Consider the following 22,727-nt stretch of genomic DNA (forward strand, 5'->3'; position numbering starts at 1 on the left):
GCAACACTGAGGGTTGTGATCCTGTTACCAGTCACAAAAAAAGACAAAAAGGAAAAAAAAATGCAATCTTTTCTCTATGACATGTAGTGCTGCCATTTGATCTGTATATGTTTTCTTTCTTTCTCTTCAGTCGGTGCAAAGAAAGAGATTGATATGCAGAAGAAATCCATACAGGATCTCTGAGTATTTGCAACTCACCCTAGAAGAGGTGTGTTTTCATCATGTTACCATTTTGGGTATTGGTCTTTGGGGCTGGACAAAACCATAAAGATGAGCTTACCTCACAGTGCAGTCCTATAATTCAGTAATTATTCAGCAACAGTATTGTAATTCAGTATTGAAGTCACCACAGGCAGCTTTCAAAGTAGGCCTCCTAAATTTCACTCCTCAACCTCTACTTCATCAGTTCTAAGATGTGCGTTTTGGGCAGATTTCCCTATGTCGTTCCACAGTGGATGCAAGGGGTTTGTCTGAGCACTCTTTTCACATTAAGATTTCACATTAGCTGAATATTATGTTACTAATTCTTTCCAGCTTTTTAAAGAATACAGCTTTATTGAGATATAATTCACATACCATACAATTCATCCATTTAAAGTGTTCCTCTCACAGTGTTTTAATATATTCATGGAGTTTCAAGAGCATTTCTCTGACTCTGGATGTTTTGCAGGCTGATCCTATTTGGTCCCCAATAAACTTTATAAAATTTAAAATATGTATATATACACACACATTTTCTTCTGCAGAATTACTAAGAATATGTGTTCCTTTTACTTAATGCAATAGCTGCATTCTTAAAAGTTGGCTAATAGAGGCCTTCCATAAACCACATCACACTGTACCTCTGATCTGGAGTTCCTCTAACTTGTGGTGACACTATGTTTAGTTGTTCGCCTTTTGCTTATGTTTTTACTGCTCTCAGAAATGTTCTTTCTGACTTTGAAGATAGCACCCCTTCTTGGGTACTCCTCTAGGAGCTCTGTGGCAGCTTTCTTTGATAGCTCTTGCAGTATCTAACACAGTTCCTGGCATATATGTAGCTCTTAGAAAGTGCTTGTTGAATATATCCACGTTGGTGATTTCATAGCTGTGTCACCAGAAAAGTAGTTGTGACTCCTCATTTCCTGTGTCGCCTGGTACTCCTCTAGGAGCTCTGTGGCAGCTTTCTTTGATAGCTCTTGCAGTATCTAACACAGTTCCTGGCATATATGTAGCTCTTAGAAAGTGCTTGTTGAATAATCCACGTTGGTGATTTCATAGCTGTGTCACCAGAAAAGTAGTTGTGACTCCTCATTTCCTGTGTCGCCTGGTCTGTGCTTCCTTCCTTGCAGAGAGGCCAAAACACAAATTTTCATTATGACATAGTGCTGGAGAGGAAAAAGGAAAGAAAGGAAAAACAACACAGACTTTCAGAACAGGAAGGGATGTTTGGAATTATTTATTTCATCTGTTCATTTTGCAAATGAGACTACTTAGTCTACCATGAAATACAGTAGCTACTAGCCATATGTGACTGCTTAATTTAAACTAATTAAAATTAAATAAAATTCAGAAGTCTGTTTCTCAGTTGTACCAGCCACCTTTCAAACACTGAACAACCACATGTGCCCAGCGGCTACTGTATGAGTACGGGACAGCGCCATGGATGCACATTCTCTAGGTGTTTGTCCTCTCTGAGCCTCAGGTCCCTTCTCTGTAAAGTGGGGGCTAGTTAACACTTTGTTTCGTAGGATGTATTGACTGCCATTTTTGTCATTATCTTTATTAAGTTACTTGTAAAAGCTATTTAGTAGCTAGTTGGACTCTCTCTTTTACAATTGCTGAGTACTTACTATGTGTCAGCCACTGGGCTAAGTACTAACAATACAGAAATAAATAAAATACAGCTCCAGTCCTAAAGATAGCCTAGAAATAATTACAGTTCCGTGTGATAAGTACAGTGTGGTGTATGGATCATGTCAATATCACTCCTCCTGTGTCCTCGGACCCAGTGCTTGACACCTGTTAGGTGCTAACTAATTGTTTGTTAAATGAATGAATGTGCAAGATAGGGAATTTGCACAGAAGCTGGTGGAGACCATAAGGATCTTGAGCTGAACTGGAAAGACTTTACGGAGTCGTGATACCTGAGGATGTTAAAGCGTAAATAGGGGGTTACCAAATGGGCATGGGGGGTGGCGTGGGCTCTTTCAGGTGGCTCTGCCGTGAAAGTGGCAGCATGATGAGGCCAGATCGTGGAGGACTGAGTGTGTATGAGTAGGGATCTGGCCTGGTCCTGGTGGCAGCAAAGCACTGCAGAGGGTTTCATAGGGGAGTAGCAGTGACTAGAGGTGGCATCAGTATGGAGGGTGGGCTGGAGACCTGAGCTGTGAGGAGCCTGCCAGCCTCTCGGCTCTGGGAAGTAGCAGAAACTGCGGGTTCGGCCTCACCGTTCCAGTTGACCAGTTGGTGCTTTTTATTTACAAGAATGGCTGGTGCTGTCTGCAGCCTCCTCCTGAACACTCCCTGAAGAAAGGCAAGAGTGATAGGAGATAGGGCGTGAGGCTACTGTGCGTTCTTGGAAGCAGGTTGGTGCCTGAGAGCATTCCAGAGGATTATAGTGAAGATCAAATAAGATGTGATAGATGTAAGGTACCTCCTTTCCTGGGAGGCACTTAATGTATGTCCCTCATCGTGTCCCCATCCCTTATAAGGTTGCTGACCTGCCTGGGTAGAACAAAGACATAGCTTTAGTTCAGTCTGTGATTCTGTCTACTGTCTTAAAACAGAATGGCAGATGTTTTCAAATGAACATATTTTCTATAACTTTAAAATGCGCTTCAATGGAATTTGAATGGTTCATGGTAGTTTGGAGAAAGATGTGATTATGCTGAGGGAGGGCTAACATTCACCAAAAAACACTTTTTGGAAATCATGCTTCCTTTGTGCTTAAATGGGTATAACAGTTCTACTCAAGTTCACAGTCTAGTATTGGACATCACAATTACTTTGACACAAACAATAATGTGTCTAATATAACATCCAGCACAGGTCCTGGCACATGTAACAGGGGCTCAGTCAGTTCCCACCTTTATTCCCTCCCTGGTAGCACATATGTACTCAGTCTCTAAATTATTGATAATGATCATAAAATAGATCTTGTACCTAAATAATGACTGGGTCACATAAGTGAAATGTGCTTTTTCCCTGATTGGGCACCGAGAGCTATAATCCAGGCATGTCAGATGACATCTCCCTCATCTGGCACTTCCCCATCTGACATCTCCCATATCTGACATCTTCCTTGACCCTGCCTTTAGCCAATGACATTTAAGCCTTTACCCTTTGTTACCTGGACATGGTGATGATTTAATGTCCACTCTGTGTGGGTATTCATTTCAGGGATAATTAACTCATGCCTATGAGCTAATTTGCTTCATTGCTTCTTAGAGATCATTGAGATCTGTTTTTCTTTTTTTTTTTTTGTCTTTTTTCGTGTCCGGCAATGGATCGCAACCCTCAGTGTCGCGCCTGTACCAGACCGGGACCGGCAATGGGATCGCAACCCTCGGTGCTGCGCCCGTACCTCGCTCAGCCAGTGAGCGGGAACCGGTCTGTATGTGGGATCCGAACCCTCGGCGGGAGCGCCGCTGCGCTCCCAAGCGGCGCACTGTAGCAGTGCGCCACCGGGCCGGCCCAAGAGATCTGTTTTTCCATTATGATGCTTGTGAGCCCTAACTAGATTTAGCAATATGATGTTAAAGACGACAATCACTAAACTCATCCCTCCTCTTATTAGTACTAAAAAAGTAGAAGTTTACTAATGAGATCTCACCAACCTCTGCAGACCTCCCAGTCTACCAGTGATTTAATTTTAAATAAAACCAACACAATTAAACTAAGATCCTCTCCATCTGTAGTGAGTACCTAACAGCAATTTGCAGATTCATGAATGCCGTCACCATTTCAGTCAAAAAAAAAAAAAAAAAAAAAAAAAAAAAAAAAAAAAAAAGAGGCTTTGGTTTCATTTGCTCTTAGGAAATGTATGTTTGCTGCTGATGAAAAGTGAAAAGACATTCATCAATTTCTGAACAACCTATTTTCTAACAGATACCAGGAAGGAATCTGGATTGGCAAGGATTAGATTGAATTCTTCAAGGCTATTCTGTCTAAACAGTTATTAGAAAGGGAAGGAAACTGAAATTAATTGAGAATTTAGGCGCTTTTGCATGGCTTACCAAATGTTTACAAGATTTAGTCTCATTAAATCTTTAGTTAAGAAGGTATTATCATCCCTGTTTTATACTCGAGGCATGGAGAATTTAAATGATACTTGCAAGGCCCTAGCGGCTAATGCAGATGTGAGTCAGGTCTGTCAGATCTCACACTCCGTTGTGCATGTTACACTATTCTGCACCAAGAAGGGCAGATTGTGACAAAATGAAAGGGACACGGCCGTTTGAGGAAACAGCTTTGTCTTTTCCACTGCACCTCTTGGCCACCATCTAGTCTATCTGAAAAGCAGCATATTCTGTATTAAAATAAGATTGTAGGGTGCCTGGCGGGGCTGGCAGTGGTAGCTGAGAGAAGTAGGATGTAAGTGTCTGCACTGAGGAGAAGGGAGCTGCGTCAGGTGCAGAGACCTACTGTATGGTGGCTGTGGCTGTTTGGGCCTAAGTCATGGACAGGGTCTGGGACCTGTGTGTTTGGTTCTTTTACTGCAGGCATTGAGCACCAACTACGTGCTAGGCCAAAGGGAACAGCGTGCAGAGTTTCTGCTCTTCCTGAGTTTACTTTCTAGTTGGAGAAACATATGTAAGTAAGAAAGATATTTTCAGGCAAAAATGACTGAAGAAGAAGATGTCAGGATGGGAGTTACTTAGATGGGGCGATCCAGGAAGAACTCTCTGAGAAGTGACCTTTGAGTCTGGGGCAGAACATGCCAGGTAGTGGAAAGAGCAGGAATGAGCTTAGTGTGTTCAGGAGACAGAACTGAGCCAAGACGGCTAGAAAGAGTGGTGGTCAGACCAAGCGGGGACATGGAGCCCGTGGCAAACAATTTGGACTTTATTCTAAGTGCAGTTTCAACTTATTCTAAGTGCAGTTTGGAGGTTTCAACCAGGAGAGTGACATGATCATCATGTGCTAAGAAGATGACTGGCCACTGTGGAGAACAGACTCTAGAGGGCTGAGAACAAGGAGGCCGTCACAGAGGGCAGGGAAGAAGCCACAGGCTGGGATCAGGATGGCTACCGGGAGAAGTGGCATGGCAGGTGACCACCTTCATCTCCAGAGAAGCTCTAGATTTGGATTTGGGTAAAACTAAGTAGTGCTTCATCAAGCCACTTACTCACAAATTATTGAGGAACTTTTTTTTTTTTTTTTTTTAAAGATGACTGGTAGGGGCCGGGCTGGTGGCGCACTGCTACAGTGCGCCGCTTGGGAAGCGCGGCGGTGCTCCCGCCTAGGGTTCGGATCCCACATACAGACCGGTTCCCGCTCACTGGCTGAGCGAGGTGCAGGAGCAACACCGAGGGTTGCGGTCCCATTACCGGTAGGGGATCTTAACCCTTGACTTGGTGTTGTCAGCACCACGCTCACCCAGTGAGCGAATCGGCCATCCCTACATAGGATCCGAATCCGTGGCCTTGGTGTTATCAGCACCACACTCTCCCAAGTGAGCCATGGGCCGGCCCCCAAAATAACTATATTTTCTAAAACAAAATTCATTGAGAAGAATGGCATTGTTTTTCATTTTTGCGCATCACTTTAAGGTCTGGCTTCCTAGGAGTCAGCGGGAGTCTCACATCTGCTTCCAGCTTCAGTCTGTGGAGCCGTCACACATCTTGCATCTGCTGAGGAGCATGAGCACGAACCAGGCAGAGAACACCATATTTCATATTATTATGAAATCATTTTGACCTTGAGACCTCCTGAAAGGGCCTTGGGAACCCCAGGATCCCCAGACCACCCTTTGAGAACTGCAGCTCTAGAGAGAAATGTCTTCAGATATCCAGGCAGAGAACGACTTTGGGTGGATTTGGACAATTCCTGAGGGATTCCTAAGGTGTTAGCCACTTGTGCTCTCTGAAGTCCTCTTGCCTTCTGTTCCTGTGTGTGTATGTGCTGAGGCTGGGGGTGCTCAGTGACAGAACAAGCTGCGTGAGTCTGTTTTGTCAGTGCTTCCCTGCTGCCCAGACACAGGAGGGCTCGCGCGGGGGAGAGCACTTGGTTGTTGTTGCCGTACTGCACAAGCGGACCCCTCCTGGTCTGTGCCTCGTGGCAGCAGCAGTGGGAGAAGAGGCAAAATATTTGCAGTTTGGTTACAAATCTAATCTTTTATCCTTCTATTTAAAAAGTAACCCAATTTTACTACCAGCTACTACTTAGTTGTTCCCTGCTACTCACCAGTCTCGGGGGAGTGTGTTCAGCTGTATTGTAGATTCTAATCACCCTAGACAGGTAAAGCCAGCACCACATGGCTATTTGGGTGCTATCTGTGTTTGGCTGCATATTTTTTAGCAGAAAGCTATTTTAATTTCTATTTTAGTATGATTTTATGCAACTGGGGCCAACTTTCTTTGCCATTCTTTTTTTTTTTTTTTTCCCTTTTTGTCTTTTTTACTGACCAGCAATGGGATCGCAACCCTCGGTGTTGCGCCTGCACCGCGCTCAGCCAGTGAGCGGGAACCGGTCTCCACGTGGGATCCGAACCCTCGGCGGGAGCGCCGCCACACTCTCAAGCGGCACTCTCTCCAGTGCGCCACCGGGCCGGCCCTCTTTGCCATTCTTGCAAGCTCTCTCATAATGTGCTTTTTGTAAAATGTGCTTTTATATAACGCAGCTAATGGAGACATCGAGTTTACATAATAGAAAATCACTTTAGAGCGAGGATGACTGAAAAACTCATATTCTGTTATGGAGGCAAAACCTGCACTGCCTCACGCTTTTCACGATTTTTGTCTATGTATATTTTTCTCAGTTTAATATGGTTATTTAATTGTACAGGTGAAAATCCAATGTGTAAAGGTTTCTAATGTTGTTATAGCTATTAACATTGTTCTTCAGTTATGTAGTTTTTTAGGGGAAAAAATGGAAAAATGTATACAAATGTTTTATTTTTTACTGATTTAAACCAGTTTGTAACATTCATATTTTCTTGTATTTTTTTCTAATTTTTGAAATTTGAACCATTTATGTTAAATATGTGACTTCAAAATACTGTACATCTGTCAGGGGAAACAATGACCATTTTGATGATGATTTAAGAACATTAATTTGTGTTGGAGGTGAAGAGAAATCAATCTGTAAAATAGTTTTTCAAGAACGTGGAACTATTTCTAATGAACACTTTCTGCTTGGTCTGTTTTTAGGCCTTCTTCCTGGTCTATGCTCTAGGATGTCTGAGTATTTATTACGAGAAGGTAAGATGTTTTGTTTAGACACCATCCACTTAAAATTTCCCTGATGTTAAAAGCAGGTTGTACTGATTTCCATATTACTTTAACACAAACCTATCTACTACTGAATAAAATAGAAATTGAATTTTTTTTCTCTAAGTTTTGGATTAGGGTCCTGAGTTGGGACTGTTCAGGCAAAAGCCAGCTTTGACCCTTTCGTATTGAACTGCATTCTAAGAGGTTAGGAGAAGTGCAATATCTTACATAATGATCAGGAAATCTGTGTCAGAATGGTACTAAAAACTAACAGCAAAAATAAAAGCCACCAATATTTAGCACCTGCTATGGTGAAGGCTGTGCGTTAGGCACTTTACATGCAATGTTTCTAACTCTTACCTCCAGCTGGTAAGGATTTTACAGATAAGGTAACTGAGGCTCAGAAAAAAATAAGTAACTCACCCCAGGACACATGGCTAGTCTAGTTAGAATTAGTGTTTGAAACTTTGTCCAGGTAACTCCAAAGCCTGTGATTTTATGCTGTAGCCTACTGCCTTTAGTAGAAAGGTAGTCACACAAAGGTAGCCACACAAGGTAGTCACACTGGAGGTGGCGCTGTTGCTTGGGACATGGGGGGTGACACTTTCCACAGGACACCTTTTGAACTTCTTGAATGCCGAACCATGTTAGTATAATACCTATTGAAAATAATTCGAATAAAATTAGAGAAAGGTAAGCAGAACCGCGAATAGAACAGAGAAAGTGTATTTTGTTTGGCTCTTAGGAGTACATAATTTTATTATTCACCAAGTTCTAATTGCATCAGTCTTGTTTGGAAGCTGGTGTCTGCCAAACAGGTGACTCATTTTGCCAGATAGTAGCCATTCTCAGTCCCACCCTGCCTCCACTCACAGGCCTTAGCTGAAATTTTTCAGAACATTCTAGCTGCTCTATAGAATCCTCAACATCTGAAAAATGTTGGGCTGTCCCTGTTAGAAATGCAGCCTTCTCTACGAGATGTTGCTTGTCAGAGGAGGGTTGAGTGTTTACTGCAGTGGGATTTAAAGAAGGTCGCACACATGGAATTTTCACATTAGTGACAGCCGGAAGAAAAAAAGAAAAGGACTAACAAAAACTAAATCTAGTTCCTTTATGATGTTAAAATCTCAGACTGAGCCAAACCTAGCAAACCTCACTGAATGCTTGAGCCCTAAACCAACTGAATTGATCATTTTACTAAACACTGAAATGAAGCAAAAAATATTCCAAACTTACCTAGTTATTCTGTTGTTGCTGTTTTTTTTTATATTGATACCTCAGAATATTTTGTGAACCAAGCCATTCTCATTCTCTTTAGCTCCCACATTAGAAACAAAATTCTTTTTTAGGCAGTTGGATTATTAGTTTGTTATGTGCCGTCACATAAATTCTCTACTTTCAAAGACTAAATGGAGCATCTTTTCTTTTTCTTTGAAACTTTTACTTACAAAGTTATTTTTGTCTTTTCATAATGTGGCCTGACATACAGTGGCTCCTTGTTGAGGGTGTGTGAAATGTTGGGACATGCTGCCCTCCAGCTTTGGTAGCTTGTTACACCTGAATGCCCCATGTGCTCCAGCTCCTCTGCCTGGAATGTCTTCCCCAGCCCCCCTCACCACCTCCTCCTCCAGTACCCCACAGCCCCTTGCTCTGGGCTACTTCTCAAATGCTGCCTTTTCTGAGTCCTCTAAAACAGTGCTATGCAACAGAAATGTGATAGGAGCTTCAGACGGGAGCCACATGTATAATTTTAGGTTTTCTGGGAGCCACATTAAAAAGGTTTAAAAAAAAAAGGCAAGTGAAATTAATTTTAATAATATATCACGTAGTTTATTTAACCCAACATATCGAACCTATTAAGATAGTTTACATTCTTTTTTTTTTTTTTTTAATACTAAGTTGGAATTCAGTGTGTATTTTGCTCTTAGAGCGTTTCAAGGCTGGTGGCTGCCCATTGGACAGTGCAGGTGCAGATCTTCTGGCTAAATCCCACTGTTGGGATCCTATTGCCACTTCAGCTCCACACTTAGTATAGATGTCGATTCACCAGCCGAATGATGAGTGAATGCATATATAATAATGCCTTTTTTTTCCCCCAACTGTAGGAGCCTTTAACAATCGTTAAACTCTGGAACTCTTTCACTGTCATTCAGCCCACATTCAGGACCACCTACATGGCCTACCATTACTTCCGAAGCAAGGGCTGGGTGCCCAAAGTGGGACTCAAGTACGGAACAGATTTATGTAAGTAATTCTTCACGTGGTTGCCATGAGAACAGGGATTGCAGCAGATCCTAGAAACAGGTTTTTGTATCAGATTCACCCTAGAAAATCAAATTGCTTATATGTGCTTTTCTAAGAAGGTGTCCCCGCCTGGCTTAGATGAAAATATTGTATGTTTGGATTGGGGTAGAAAGTAAGTCCAGAAAGAGAGAAGGAATATAGGGGAAAAGCCTAGGAGTAGAAGCTTGCAGCCCCAATTTGGACTTTCCCTCTTGTTTGTAATCTTAGAAGAGAGTCCTACAGCACCCACCTGCACCTCTCAGCCATGAGTTGTGTGATTGAGGGCAGTCCTTTGTCATGTGGGCCTGACTTTCCTCATCTGCCAAGTGTGAATAATCATATAATTGTAATAATAATGACAACTGTCATTTATTGAGTGTTTACTATGTACCAGGCGTTGTACTAAGTGTTTTACATTCACTCTCATTTAATGCTCACATCAATCCTATGTGATACTCTTATCATCCTCATTTTTCTGATATGGGGACTGCAGTTTTGAGAGAATAGGTCGTTTGCCATAATAGTTTCCGGGGACAGTAACTTGCAGAGTTGGGCTTTAAATTCTAGAGCCCATGCTCTTAGAAACTTCTACACACTGCTGCCTCCCCTGATCTGGACCAGGTGAGTTCTTCATTCAGCAGATAATTACTGAGGGTCTGCTGTGGGCCAGGTACTGTTTTAGGTGTCAGGAATACAGAGGTGAACAAGACAAACCCAAAGCTGCCTTTGTGGAGCTTACATCTGGGGGAGGGGGAAGGAGAGACAAGCAAGCAAACAAATATGCACAGACGGCCCCCGACTTCCGATGGTGCAAAAGTGACACGTGTTCAGTGGACACTGTGCTGTGAGTACCCACACAGCCATTCTCTTCTTCACCTTCAGTGCAGTAGTCAATAAATTACATGAGATAGTGAGCACTTCATTATAAAATATGCTTTGTGTTAGATGATTCTGCCCAACTGTAGGCTAATACGAGCATCTGAACACGTTTGTGGTAGGCCGGGCTAAGCTATGGTGTTCAGTAGGTTAGGTGTATTAAACGCGTTAAAAACTATGGTTAAGTATATTTACAATTTAACCATGCTGTTTTATACAGAATATATATGTACCTGCTTGGAATAAAGACAGTGTATATTTTGTACAGAAAATATTCAAAATATATCTGGGTAAAGCTAAAAGATTTAAGGCAATTATGACACACCAATGTTCTCTACTGCACTTAAATACAAATTATACTAACAGTTATTACAGATTGCTTTTAAAAAGAACTCCAAGAAATAAATTACTTCAGAAACACTTATTAAGAAATATCAGGTAATTATGAGTATTTTTTTCTCTTTTTGTCACTGTCCAGTTTGCTATGTCTGGTGACTGCAATCAGCAATATTTAATGTGTATTTCAGAACTTTAACAATAATAACAAAAATACAAAAGACCAGTAAAAATGGATTTAGGAATTTTTATATGAAAAAAGTATTTTTTTTTTCCTTTTTGTCTTTTTTCGTGTCCGGCAACGGATCGCAACCCTCAGTGTCGCGCCCGTACCGGACCGGGACCGGCAACGGGATCGCAACCCTCGGTGCTGCGCCCGCCCCTCGCTCAGCCAGTGAGCGGGAACCGGTCTGTATGTGGGATCCGAACCCTCGGCGGGAGCGCCACCACACTCCCAAGCGGCGCACTGTAGCAGTGCGCCACCGGGCTGGCCCTAAACGCGTTTTTGACTTACAGTATTTTCAACTTAATGATGGGTTTATCAGGATGTAAGCCTTACATAAGTCGAGGAGCATCTGTAATGTAATGTAAGGGACTGATAAGTACTATAAGAAAAATACACGGAGTAAAAGGATGGAGAGTGAGGGAGGTGGGGTGGTCAGGTAGGGACTCTGAATAGGTCACGTGACCACAGTGAGGGAGTAGCTCACATGAGGATCTGGGGAAGAACACATTAGGCAAAGCGAACAGCAGGCACCAGGGCCCTGAGGTGGGACAGACTTGGAGAGTTTCAGGAACAGCATAAAGACAGATGTGTCAAGAACTTAGAGATCCTGGGGGAGAGTGATGGGGTGAGAGTCAGGTTGGGGCCGGATCATGGAGGGCCTAGCAAAGACGTTGCGTGTTTTGGGATCAGAAGTCTTGGGGAGATTTTGAGCAGAGGAGTGACTTGAATTTAATGACTTAATTTAATGGGATCCTCTATCTGCTGTCTTTCTAATGACCAAAGTGGGTAAAAATGGAAGCAGAGAGAATCATTAAGGAAGCTGGGTGTTTTAATCCATTTAGTGTTGCTATAACAGAATTACCTGAGACTGGGTAATTTATAAAGAAGAGAGATTTATTTGGCTTACGATTCTGGGACAGCTGCATCTGGTGTGGGCTTCATGCTGCTTCTACTCATGGTGGAAGGTGGCAGGCAGCTGGCAGGTACAAGCAGATCACATGGTGAGAGGAAGCAAGAAAGAGAAGGTGCCAGGGTCTTTTTAAGCAAGGAGCTCTCGCGGGAACTAATCGAGCGAGAACTCACTCATTAATACCCCCTCCCCCAGGGAGAGCATTAATACATTCATGGGGGATCCACCCCCGTGACTCAATCAGTTTCCAACACTGCCACGTTGGAGATCAAATTTCCACATGAGTTTTGGCGAGGACAACACATCCAAACTCCATCACTGGGCCTGACCATCCCACTGACAGAATGGATATGTAGTCTGTGGGTAAGAGAGGAATCAAGGCTAACTCTTAGATGTTTGGATATACTAAACAAGTCCAGTGGATCTATTGAGAAGGTAGATAGATAATTCTAGAGCATAGGAGATCCTTGAGGTATACATTGGGGAGTCGTCATTATGTAAGTGGCACTTACAGCCAACGGCCTGGGTGAGTGAGCATAGACCTTTGATGTCCCTTCCAGCACTAGGGTCATTCCTTTAAGTCCCTGAAACTCATTTTCTGCATCTGCCAAATGAGGGTGCTTCCTGGATGCTTTTCAGAATTGTTTGTGATGTTCAAACAAAAATTTCAAGGTATTTGAGAGGCCTTCCAGGAAGTCATGTTCCTTGAGGTCTGTATGTTTTTGAGCCTTTTTAAATACCCAAAGAAAGTCAGTTCAATCTGTAAAATCTTTAAATGCTCTAAAGCAGGGTGTGCTTAATCTAGAATCATAGGATAATCTTCAGCCAGCCCCAGCACTCCCTGAAATTCTTCTCAAAATGCGTGTGTAGATTGGTGCATTTTTCTGGGTCAAGAGTCTATAGCTTTCATTAGAAGGGGAACATCAATCCAAAATAAAAGTTAAGGGTTGCCCATCCTTCTAGAATAAGTGGTTTCTTTTGTTTCTTCCATGCCTGGATTTCAGGTACAGTTATCCTAACCCAGGGTTACCACATGAATGCTCAAGATTAGTTTGAGATTAGTTTGCAAGGTTTTAGGATAACTGTGTAGGCTACAGGTCACGTTGTTTAAATAAGTGATATGCCTGTTCGTTTTTCTTCATTGGCTTCCCCCTTATTCCCCTTTTCATGCTCCTGTAAGTATAACCACTCAGTGTAAATGCTCGGCAGGTCTTCCCCAACTATCTCATTATGTGGGTGAAATTTGAGTAAAATTTTCCAGTCAGTAAGGCTACAGCAATGCAATAAGAGGTGGCATGGCGCCCTGGAAAGAGTGTTCTTAGGTTGCCAGCCAGTTCTACCTCTTACTACCTGTGCTGCCTCAGACACTTTCCTTAATCTCTCTAAGCTTCTGTTTGCTCATCATATAACTTGAATAACAATGTCTTCTTTATAAAACGGTTGTGAGAAATGCAGCTGATGATATATGCTTAGAAGGCAGTCATCAAAGGCCCCTTTCCCCTGCAACTTTTTATTTTCAATGGTCAAGCCACATTTGGGGGCAATGCATAGATAGAACTTTCCTAATTTAAGGGCCGGCCCGTGGCTCACTTGGGAGAGTGTGGTGCTAACAACACCAAGTCAAGAGTTAAGATCCCCTTACCAGTCATCTTTATATGGGGGGGACAAAAAAGAACTTTCCTAATTTAAAAATAAACTGCTTATAAGGATGGTTGGAAAGGTGGACAGGATGGAGGGATGGATAGATTTTTGAAAAAGAAAAGAAAAACCACCTATTTCACAACTCCCTGGGGTCCTTTGCCCCATCAGGGCCATATCATCTGTTTCTAGTCACTTGTATAATTAATGTGGAACCAGGCCTCTGACACCAGGCCTCAGACTGCCCAGTAGCAACATTCAGGGTGTCTTCACATTCTCCCTTATAGCAAGGGTTCTCAGGCAAGGAGAGCCTGGGATCTGAGGAACAGCTTCCTAAACGCTCCCTCTTCTCCAGGCTTGGCTGCACGGTGCCTGCTGTTTTTTAACAATATTTTAATTTTGAAGATCAGTGATCTATGTAGGTTAAAACCAGAATAGTCTCTCTTCACTGTTTTTCCTCAGAGGTAATGACTTATGATAAAGGGCCATTATGAAATTTACATAAGGGAAACTCTTTCCTTGAATAAATCTTGTCAATCAGATTTCATTCCAGGAGCAATACTGGAACAAAGGATATGGGTCTCAAATCAAGGGCAGCTACTGACTTAATTGACCTCAGTGGCCTACTGGTGAGAGACAGACCAGAAGCCAGGAGAGAGCCTTTCCTTAAGTTCCCCATGCAACCCCCCCCCGGCTGCTGTCCTTGAGGCAAGCCAACCACCTTGCCTTGTTTGATCTTCACGCTCCTGTGGGGCCTGTAGTATTGGTCTCCTTTCGCAGTGGAGGAACTTGAGGTTTAGAAGGGTTAGGTAAATTGCCTAGACTTCGACAGCTACTAAGTACAGTAGTCAGGGCTGTCTGGGTCCCAGCTCTGTCTTCCCACAACACCTAACTAATGCTGCTGGCCAAGATGCCAAAAACCTGCTCAGGGCTGATGTTGTCTTACACATGCAGTTATGAGTTGATTTCATTTGGTTTGACCCAAAGGTCTAGTTACCGCCTTCCCACCCCACCTCACCCCAAGTTTGGATTTGCATTGACTAAGCTTGGTGTAGTGGATTGAATTATGTCCCCCACAAAACTCCCTGAAGCTTGAATTGTGTCCCCCAAGTTTTACATATTAGAAACTTAGTCCCCACTGTGACTGTTAAGACAGTGGGGAATCCTATTATGGTAATTGAAAGGTGGAGCCTTGAAGAGATGATTGGATTGTAGGACCATGCAATAGTGAATGAATTAAAAATGGTGGTCAGGGTCTGAGGGCTTTAAAAGAAAAGGAGAGTCAGTCTGTCTCTCTATCTCTGTCTCTCTACTTCCACCATCTTGCAATGTGAGACCTCTGGTTCACTGTCACCACCACCAAATGGACTTTGGACTTCCCAGCCTCAGAAACTGTAAGCAATAAATTTCGTTTTTCTTTATAAATCATCCAGTCTCAGGTATTTTGTTATAAGCAACAAAAACGGACTAATACACTTGGTCATGTGCTTTCTCAGCTCCCTGCAAATTACAAGTGCCAGAACAGAAGTGCAATGACAGGAACCATTTGGAGCCAGCAGAGTTACAGTATTTCCAGAGCCAAAAGGAACCATTCATTATCTGTCATAACATCCAGCCCAGAAACTGACAGCTGGTTCTGTCCCCAGTAGGAGGGTGGGGAGGTAGGAGGAGGTCATCAGAGCAGCTCTATGCTCGTCACAGAACAAAGGAGGTGTGTTGTCTTCCCCATCTCCCTCTTTGGTTATGTCCTCAACCACTCTCTTGGCTTATTTTTCTAGATAAACATTTAAAATACTTCTGTTAACATTTTCCATATTTACGTACACAATCCATATTAATCCATAAGTATTTCTCCATGTAGCTCCAAAAAACAGAGGCATTCTCTTACATAGTTATACAATATAAGACCTAAGGAAAATTGGAATTACTCAATAATATTATCCATACCTTAAATTTTCCCAGTTGTCCCCAAAATATTTTTTGTGGCTATTTTGCTTTTCATTTTTTTGATACAGGTTCCAGTGAAGGTTCATCTATCACATTTGGTTGTTATATCTCCCTTTTGGTTTCCTAGGGCTGCTTAAGAAATCACAAACTGGGCAGCTTATAGCAAAAGAAATTTATTCCCTCACAGTTCTAGAGGCCAGAAGTCTGAAATCAAGGTGTCAGCAGGGCTGGGCTTCCTCCAAAGGCTTTAGAGGAGCATGCATTCCTTGCCTCTTCCAGCTTCCAGTGGCCCCAGCCCTGCCTTGGCTCCTGGCTGCATCGCTGCAGTCTGCCTCCATGGTCACGTTGACTCCTCCTCTTCTGTCTATGTCAAATTCCCCTCTGCTTTTCTCTTATAAGGACATTTGTCATTGGGTTTAGGGCCCACCTGGATAATCCAGGATGATCTCATCTCAGGATCCTTAACTTGATTACATCTGCAAAGACCCTTTCTCCAAATAAGTCACATTCACAGGTTCCAGGGATTAGGACATGGACAGAAATTTTGGAGACCACCATTTAACCCACTGCACTCTCTTTAGTCTGTTTTAATCTAAAATAGTCCCTCTATCTTGTTTTGTTTTTCATGCCGTTGAATTTTTTTGAAGACTCTTATAGGATGTTCCGCATTCTGTATATGTCTGACTGTTGTCCTCATAATCAAACTCAAGCCCAGTGTTTTTTTGGTATGGACAGGTGACGTGTGTGCTTATTGTGCCACATCAGGAGGTACGTGATGTCAGGTTGTCCTACTGTTGGTGATACTGTGATCATTTGGCTAAGGTGGCCACTGTCAGATGTCTGTTATAAATTTACATATTTCCTTTTGTAATTAATAAGTAACTTGCTGGTTTCCCAATAATTATAATGGTTGCCTGAATTACTTATTGCACTAGTTGTCATTTTCTAATTCTGTTGTTCCTCCTACATCTCTCTCTGGCATGTATCTATAAGAGAGTGCTTTCCTTTAATTCCCACTATGCTTTCACACCTGATTTTTTTTTTTTTTTAATAAAGATGACCGGTAAGGGGATTTTAACCCTTGACTTGGTGTTGTCAGCACCATGCTCGCCCAGTGAGCTAACCGGCCATCCCTATATGGGATCCGAACCCATGGCCTTGGTGTTATCAGCACCGCACACTCCCGAGTGAGCCACGGGCCAGCCCCGACACCTGATTTTTAAGTAGCCATTATTTCTCAGACTTCTGAAGCTGTCATCTTTCTACTTGAGAGGGATTTTTATAAAACAGTTAAATTTTTCCCTCTGAGTACACTGTCATTATTATAATTACTATTATTACAGGTGACTTTGAGAGGTTACTATAAGCCAGACACTACGCAAATACTTCTGCCTTCATTATTACCCCCATTTTTCATTCAGATATTGATGTGCAGGGAGTTGTCACATAGTCTTGGCACTGTCAAGACATGAACTTGGGTCTATCTCATGCCAGCGTTCTTGCTTTTAACTTCTAAGCTGTACCACTATCACAGTCGTCAGAAAAGACGTGATTTGCAGACTTGAAAGCTGTGTTAACGCTCCAGGTGCACATTCGATTATTTGGTCACATATTAGAGTATTTGATCATAGGTGATGGCATCTGAGGGCTAGAAAAGATTGTAATTTCTTCTGGTGTCTTTATTTGAGAATTTTGGGAACCGAGATTCAGAGAAGTTAACATACCTAAACTCATATAACTCGAACTGGCAGAGATTGGGCAGGAAACAAAACTCCTGAGTTCATTCTCAGTTCAGTATGTGGTTTCCTTCTGCTACACCACATCTCAGAAAGTTGAGAATTATATGTTTGGTTATTTACTTAAATGTGTGCCACAATGAATTTGACTTGCCAAATATTTTAAATACAATTTAAATAGGAAATATAATAATAAAAAAGAAATGTGACAATGGAAAATATAGACTAGCAAAACAAGATAGGTGAAGGGTTACTGTGTTGTCCATGGGGGTCCTGTATGGTTACTAAAGTCTTGCTACAAATTTGGCTCTGAGCTTCCTGAGCCAAAGGGAAACATGATTAGCTACAGGATTGATGTGCCCAAAAAGGAAATATCAATTCCTCAGGGGAAGCAAAACTTTTCCTTGAACTTTTCTGCATTAGTTTTAGCCCAGGGGACTGCTGAGAGCTTACAGATGTAATTGTACATTAGTTATGGTAATTCCCATAGTTGTAGTTACATTTAAACCCCAAGTCTCAGGGGCTTAACAATAGAGTTCATTTTTTGTTCATGTGAAATCCAAAACGGGTGTCTCTGGTGGGCAGATCAACTCTAAACTGTGCTTCGGAAACCCAGGCTTCTTCCTGTGTCTCATTGTATTCAACCCATGGCTTCCAAGGTCACCTTCAAAAAGGAAGGACAGGCTTTGTACGTGGGAGCATTTTATGGGCCAACCTGGAAGAGTCACACAACACATGGCCATACCTGTCTGCCTGGGAGACTGAGAGATGAGATCTGGCCACATGTCCAGGGGCAGAAAAAGTGGATTTGGTAAACAGTTAGCCAGTCTTTCCCTGCAAAATTCCAGAGTCCACGTGGCAGTCCCCAGCTTGAGCCTTCACTGAGTGACTCTTCTTGACCTCCACAGACTTAATTGACCCATACCTGCTTCAGGGACCCAACAGCAGGGTGACTGATACCCAAATGACGTATGGTTATATGACTATTTTTTTTTTCCACTTGGCTTTGCGTTTCTTAAGAATAGGCATGAGTCTTGTTCCTATCTAGCACTAACACCTTTCACAGTACCTGGCCAGAGTAGCTGCTCAGACACGTTGAATTACATTGATTTGAAATGAATAAAAAAACATTAACCTGCATCACGTGAACTTCACACTCTTACCCTAGAGAGTGTAGGACAGGAGGCGAGACAAGAAAGGCTTGCGCTTCACTTGACTTTATTTGTGGGGTGAGGGTGGGACGAGGGTGTCAGGGTCTTGGCAACAGATTTGCTTTACTAACTGTACTTTGTTTCAGGGGAAAAAATAGTTAGAATTTTAAAAATAGACCACAGAGGATATTGCAGGTTTTCTGCGTACAGGTAATTAGATGTTTGCCTTCCTTTGGAGGAAAAAAAAATTAAGTAATAAAGTAAGCTTTTGGTTTTGAGTGGTTATACATTTCTTTCTTTTTTTTTTTTTTCTTTGCAGTACTGTATCGGAAAGGCCCTCCATTTTACCATGCAAGGTTTGGAATGATTTTTAACTAAATTAATGACTTGAAGGGACATAGGAAATTTCTGGCCTCCAATTTAATTTTCAGGGCTCTAGAAACAATTAAAGTCACTTTTCTCCTGGCCTGATAGAGATAGGTACTATTTTCACATGTCCCTGTCTTACACACTAACGTTGTTATGCTACATACAGAATAATATATAGGTTAGATATGTGGTTACTGGGGGAGGGGGAGGGGAGTTAGCATAGCAAGAAATTGGTTAAGGATCACAAAGAATGATCATGTTTTATAATGAATATGCTAATTATCCTGATTTGAACATCACATAACTGTACACAAGTATTGATAAGTACTATACCACACAAATATGTAGAATCAATTATGTTTCAAAATATATACATGTTATGATAATGTGTGTTTTTGTGTTAAGCATTGAATTAATCTAGTAATTGTTAATCTTAATATCAGTGAGTATTAATATCTGAACAATTGAGTGAATTTACAGTTTTCATGTTGGGAAAAGTATTTGTGTTCCTTTCCTGTAAGACAGTGTTGAAATTTGGTAACTTGAGCCTGAAAGTTGGTAACTTAAACTATGAGTTTTTCATTAATATTTTGTCAATAGCAGTCAATGGGAATTTAAGATCAGTTGATGTAAATTTTATTTTCTATAGCTTGGTCCTTGGTAGGACAAACAATATTCTTCTTAACAGGTTGATTGCATGCTGTTTATTTTTGCAATGCTTTCTCTGTGTTTCCAGTTATTCTGTTATCATTGAGCTAGTCGATGACCATTTTGAAGGCTCACTGCGCCGACCTTTCAGTTGGAAGTCACTGGCTGCCTTGAGCAGAGTTTCAGTCAATGTCTCTAAGGTAACACAGCATCAGCTTTGGCCTTCAAGTGTCACTTAAATGTTCTTCTTTTTTTTTTTTTTCTTAAATGTGAAACTTTATAACAACATTCCTGCCAGTGGTGCTCTAGAAGATTTGGGATCTTTTGCTTCCTTCCCTTATTGGGCTGGAAGTGGTCCTCCCCTCATGTTACATTTTAGTCTTTCCTCCCTCCCACCAACTGGTGCCCGAGCTTGGAAGTTTCCCGTGGTGATCTGATCTAGATAGGCTGCCTAACTTCCCAGAGGTGTCATTGCTATATATAAAATGGGCTGTTTTCTGTTGCAATTTTAACATTCATTCGTACACATATTCACAAAGGAGTCAAAGCATTGTTGACACCTTTCCTTAAGGAAAGAAATTAATATTTATTGCTAAACACTCTACCACCCTGATTTTTTACCACTCTGTTGTTGTCCCCATCCCAAGGATGAGGAATTGAGGGTTCAGAGAAGTTGAGTGACTAATCTAATATTGTGCAGCTCATGCAGAACTGGGATTCAAACCCACAGCCATCTGGCTTCCTGACTTGTGTTCTAGTACATCCTGTTGCCATCAAAGATAGGAGAAAAATTTCATCTTGCACTGGGGCTATTAAGAATGAAATCTTCGTAGGGCTGGCCGGTTAGCTCACTTGATAGAGTGCAGTGCTGATAACACCAAGGTCAAGGGTTCGGATCCCCTTACCAGCCAGCCACCAAAACAAGAAAAGAATGAAAGCTTTGTGTGTTCTCTGTCACTCAGTGATTTGCTAACTGAAAACAAATTGTTGATGCCTCTAATTTTGTCCCACTGATGCTGGAGACACAGTTGGGGGTGAGGCTGGAGGGCCCAGCAGGGCCAGAGATGACCACCCCTAAACATGTTAAGTTGCTGAGGATTTACGTTGGTCCTGTAGGAAATAGGAGTCTACGTTATTTCTAGTACTTTTATGCCCATTTTATGGGACTTGTAGCATATATTTAATATTTTAAATGCTACGTTTATCATCAACATATCAGCTTTATTCGTATGTCAGTGATTACTTAATGGCAGGTCCTCAGTCAAGAATGCGAGCCCCAGTTGTAAAGTTCACAGGAGGAAGCTAATGTGCTCTGTGAGTTTCCACTTTGTGGTGTTTCCGGGAGCACACAGTGAGAGGGAATGGAGACCACCTGCATTTCCTGCTGATGCACCCAAATTTGTACTATTATTTGGTAGGATAAGGACATTGTTTTTCATCTCTCAATAGGAACTTATGCTGTGCTATTTGATTAAACCCTCTTCCATGACCGATAAAGAAATGGAGTCACCAGAATGTTTGAGAAGTATTAAAGTTCAGGTGGGTAAACTCGGACAAATTCATGTAGTCCCGGATATTCTGTGCATCACATGGTATCCTCTGGAATGTGTGGTCCCAGGAAAATGGCCTTGCCTTGGTAGCAGAAAGCCTTTTCAGGCCCTGTGAGCCTGTCTCACCTTTTCCCCACAGAACGCATTGGTCATGAAGTCTGTGCTGACTCCCACTGTTTCTTAATGCCCTGCTCCTTTACCTGTGACAGCCCCATTGCTCAGCTGAAACTGCTCTCTCACAGGCGGCCTGTGACCTCCTGGTCAGGCCAGGAGCTCTTGTAAGTCTTATTCCCAAAGACGAAGGTGTCCTTGTTGACTCAGTGCCTCCCAAGATGCTCATCTGGCTTCCATATTGAACTGAGCCTCCTCCCATCATCTTGGCTGATTTTTTCTGCCAGGGCTACCAGATTCATTGTCCACTCGTCCAGCATTTGTTAATGTCTCTGTGCCCCTCCCCTCTGCTCATAGGGCTGTGACGTTGTCCTCCCCACATGCAGTGTGGCATCGCTTTCCTTCTCTCCCTTACATTCCACCCTTCCTCCTCGTTCACACACCCCAACCATCACAGACCTGCTGGTCGGTCTCCAGGGCCCCGTGCCTCCTCCCACCAATTTGTCCTGCTTATCTCCAGTAGGTTAGTTTTTCGTACCGTGCTGATCAGAATCCACTTCTCCCTGCTCAGTGGCTGACCCAGATACAGCAGTGCCGTGACAAACCTGTTCTGATGCTAAATACTAGCTTTTATACTAGCATGCCTAATTCCTGAAATGTGCTAGGAGAATACTATAGCTGAGGCAAGTTTAACTTTTAAAATCTTTTGTGTAATTACAGTAGACAGTATTTGCATGTAAGATTTATATTATCACATTCACATTTTCTCCAAATGTTTCAGCTACAAAGAATGGGAACGGGTATCATTGTTACAAAGATAGTTCTTTGTGAAATGTCAGATGCTTGGGATGCTCTTTCGGTTTTTGGAATTCAATCACCTTTTTGTTTTGGTTGGTTGCAGGAGGTGATTCTAAGTCGATGGGTTTCTTCGCGAGAGAGGAGCGACCAAGACGAACTTTAATGATTTGACCCCAGATTTCTCATTCGTCAACTATTTATTGAGTGTCCTACAATATGCCAAGTTCAGAGCTAGGTAGAAAGTCTTCTCATTGTAAATGTCCATTAATTAAAAAATTTTAGGGACCAGCCCGTGGCTCACTCGGGAGAGTGTGGTGCTGATAACACCAAGTCAAGGGTTAAGATCCCCTTACCGGTCATCTTTTAAAAAGAAGAATAAAAAGAAAAAATTAAAGGGCATGGTGCTCCCAGCATCGTGGGGTTTTTTTGTTTTTGTTTTTGTTTTTTTTTTGTCTTTTTCGTGACCGGTAAGGGGATCGCAACCCTTGGTGTGGCGTTGCCTGCACCGCGCTCAGCCAGTGAGCGCACCGGCCATTCCTATATAGGATCCGAACCTGCGGTGGGAGCGTCGCTGTGCTCCCAGCGCCACACTCTCTCGAGTGTGCCACGGGGTCGGCCCCATCGTGTTTTAAAAGATAAAACATTAGTGTTTTAAAAGATAAAATTACATAGGGAAGAAAAAAGAGTGCTATGCTGGGACTACAGATTCTTTCACTCACCGTGACTGTCATGC

The 22,727-nt window shown here is 42.3% G+C and overlaps 1 protein-coding gene across 3 annotated transcripts in view; it reads left to right on the forward strand.

Moving 5' to 3' along the window:
* Nucleotides 1–22,322, forward strand: part of TSEN2 (TSEN2 tRNA splicing endonuclease subunit) — a 36,336-nt gene extending 14,014 nt beyond the window's left edge. For 2 of the 3 annotated variants that reach the window (XM_008572872.1, XM_008572874.1), the window contains 7 exons: nucleotides 131–208; nucleotides 7,353–7,403; nucleotides 9,521–9,659; nucleotides 18,838–18,874; nucleotides 19,624–19,735; nucleotides 20,985–21,074; nucleotides 22,098–22,322. In XM_008572872.1, the coding sequence (XP_008571094.1) occupies nucleotides 131–208; nucleotides 7,353–7,403; nucleotides 9,521–9,659; nucleotides 18,838–18,874; nucleotides 19,624–19,735; nucleotides 20,985–21,074; nucleotides 22,098–22,157 (567 nt within the window). In that variant the 3' untranslated portion in view covers nucleotides 22,158–22,322. The remainder of the gene's footprint in view (nucleotides 1–130; nucleotides 209–7,352; nucleotides 7,404–9,520; nucleotides 9,660–18,837; nucleotides 18,875–19,623; nucleotides 19,736–20,984; nucleotides 21,075–22,097) is intronic. The other variant, XM_008572873.1, reaches the window with a different exon arrangement.
* The last annotated feature ends 405 nt before the right edge of the window (nucleotides 22,323–22,727 follow it).

Source organism: Galeopterus variegatus, unplaced genomic scaffold (assembly GCF_000696425.1).
Source record: "Galeopterus variegatus unplaced genomic scaffold, G_variegatus-3.0.2 Scaffold845, whole genome shotgun sequence".
Taxonomy (NCBI): domain Eukaryota; kingdom Metazoa; phylum Chordata; class Mammalia; order Dermoptera; family Cynocephalidae; genus Galeopterus; species Galeopterus variegatus.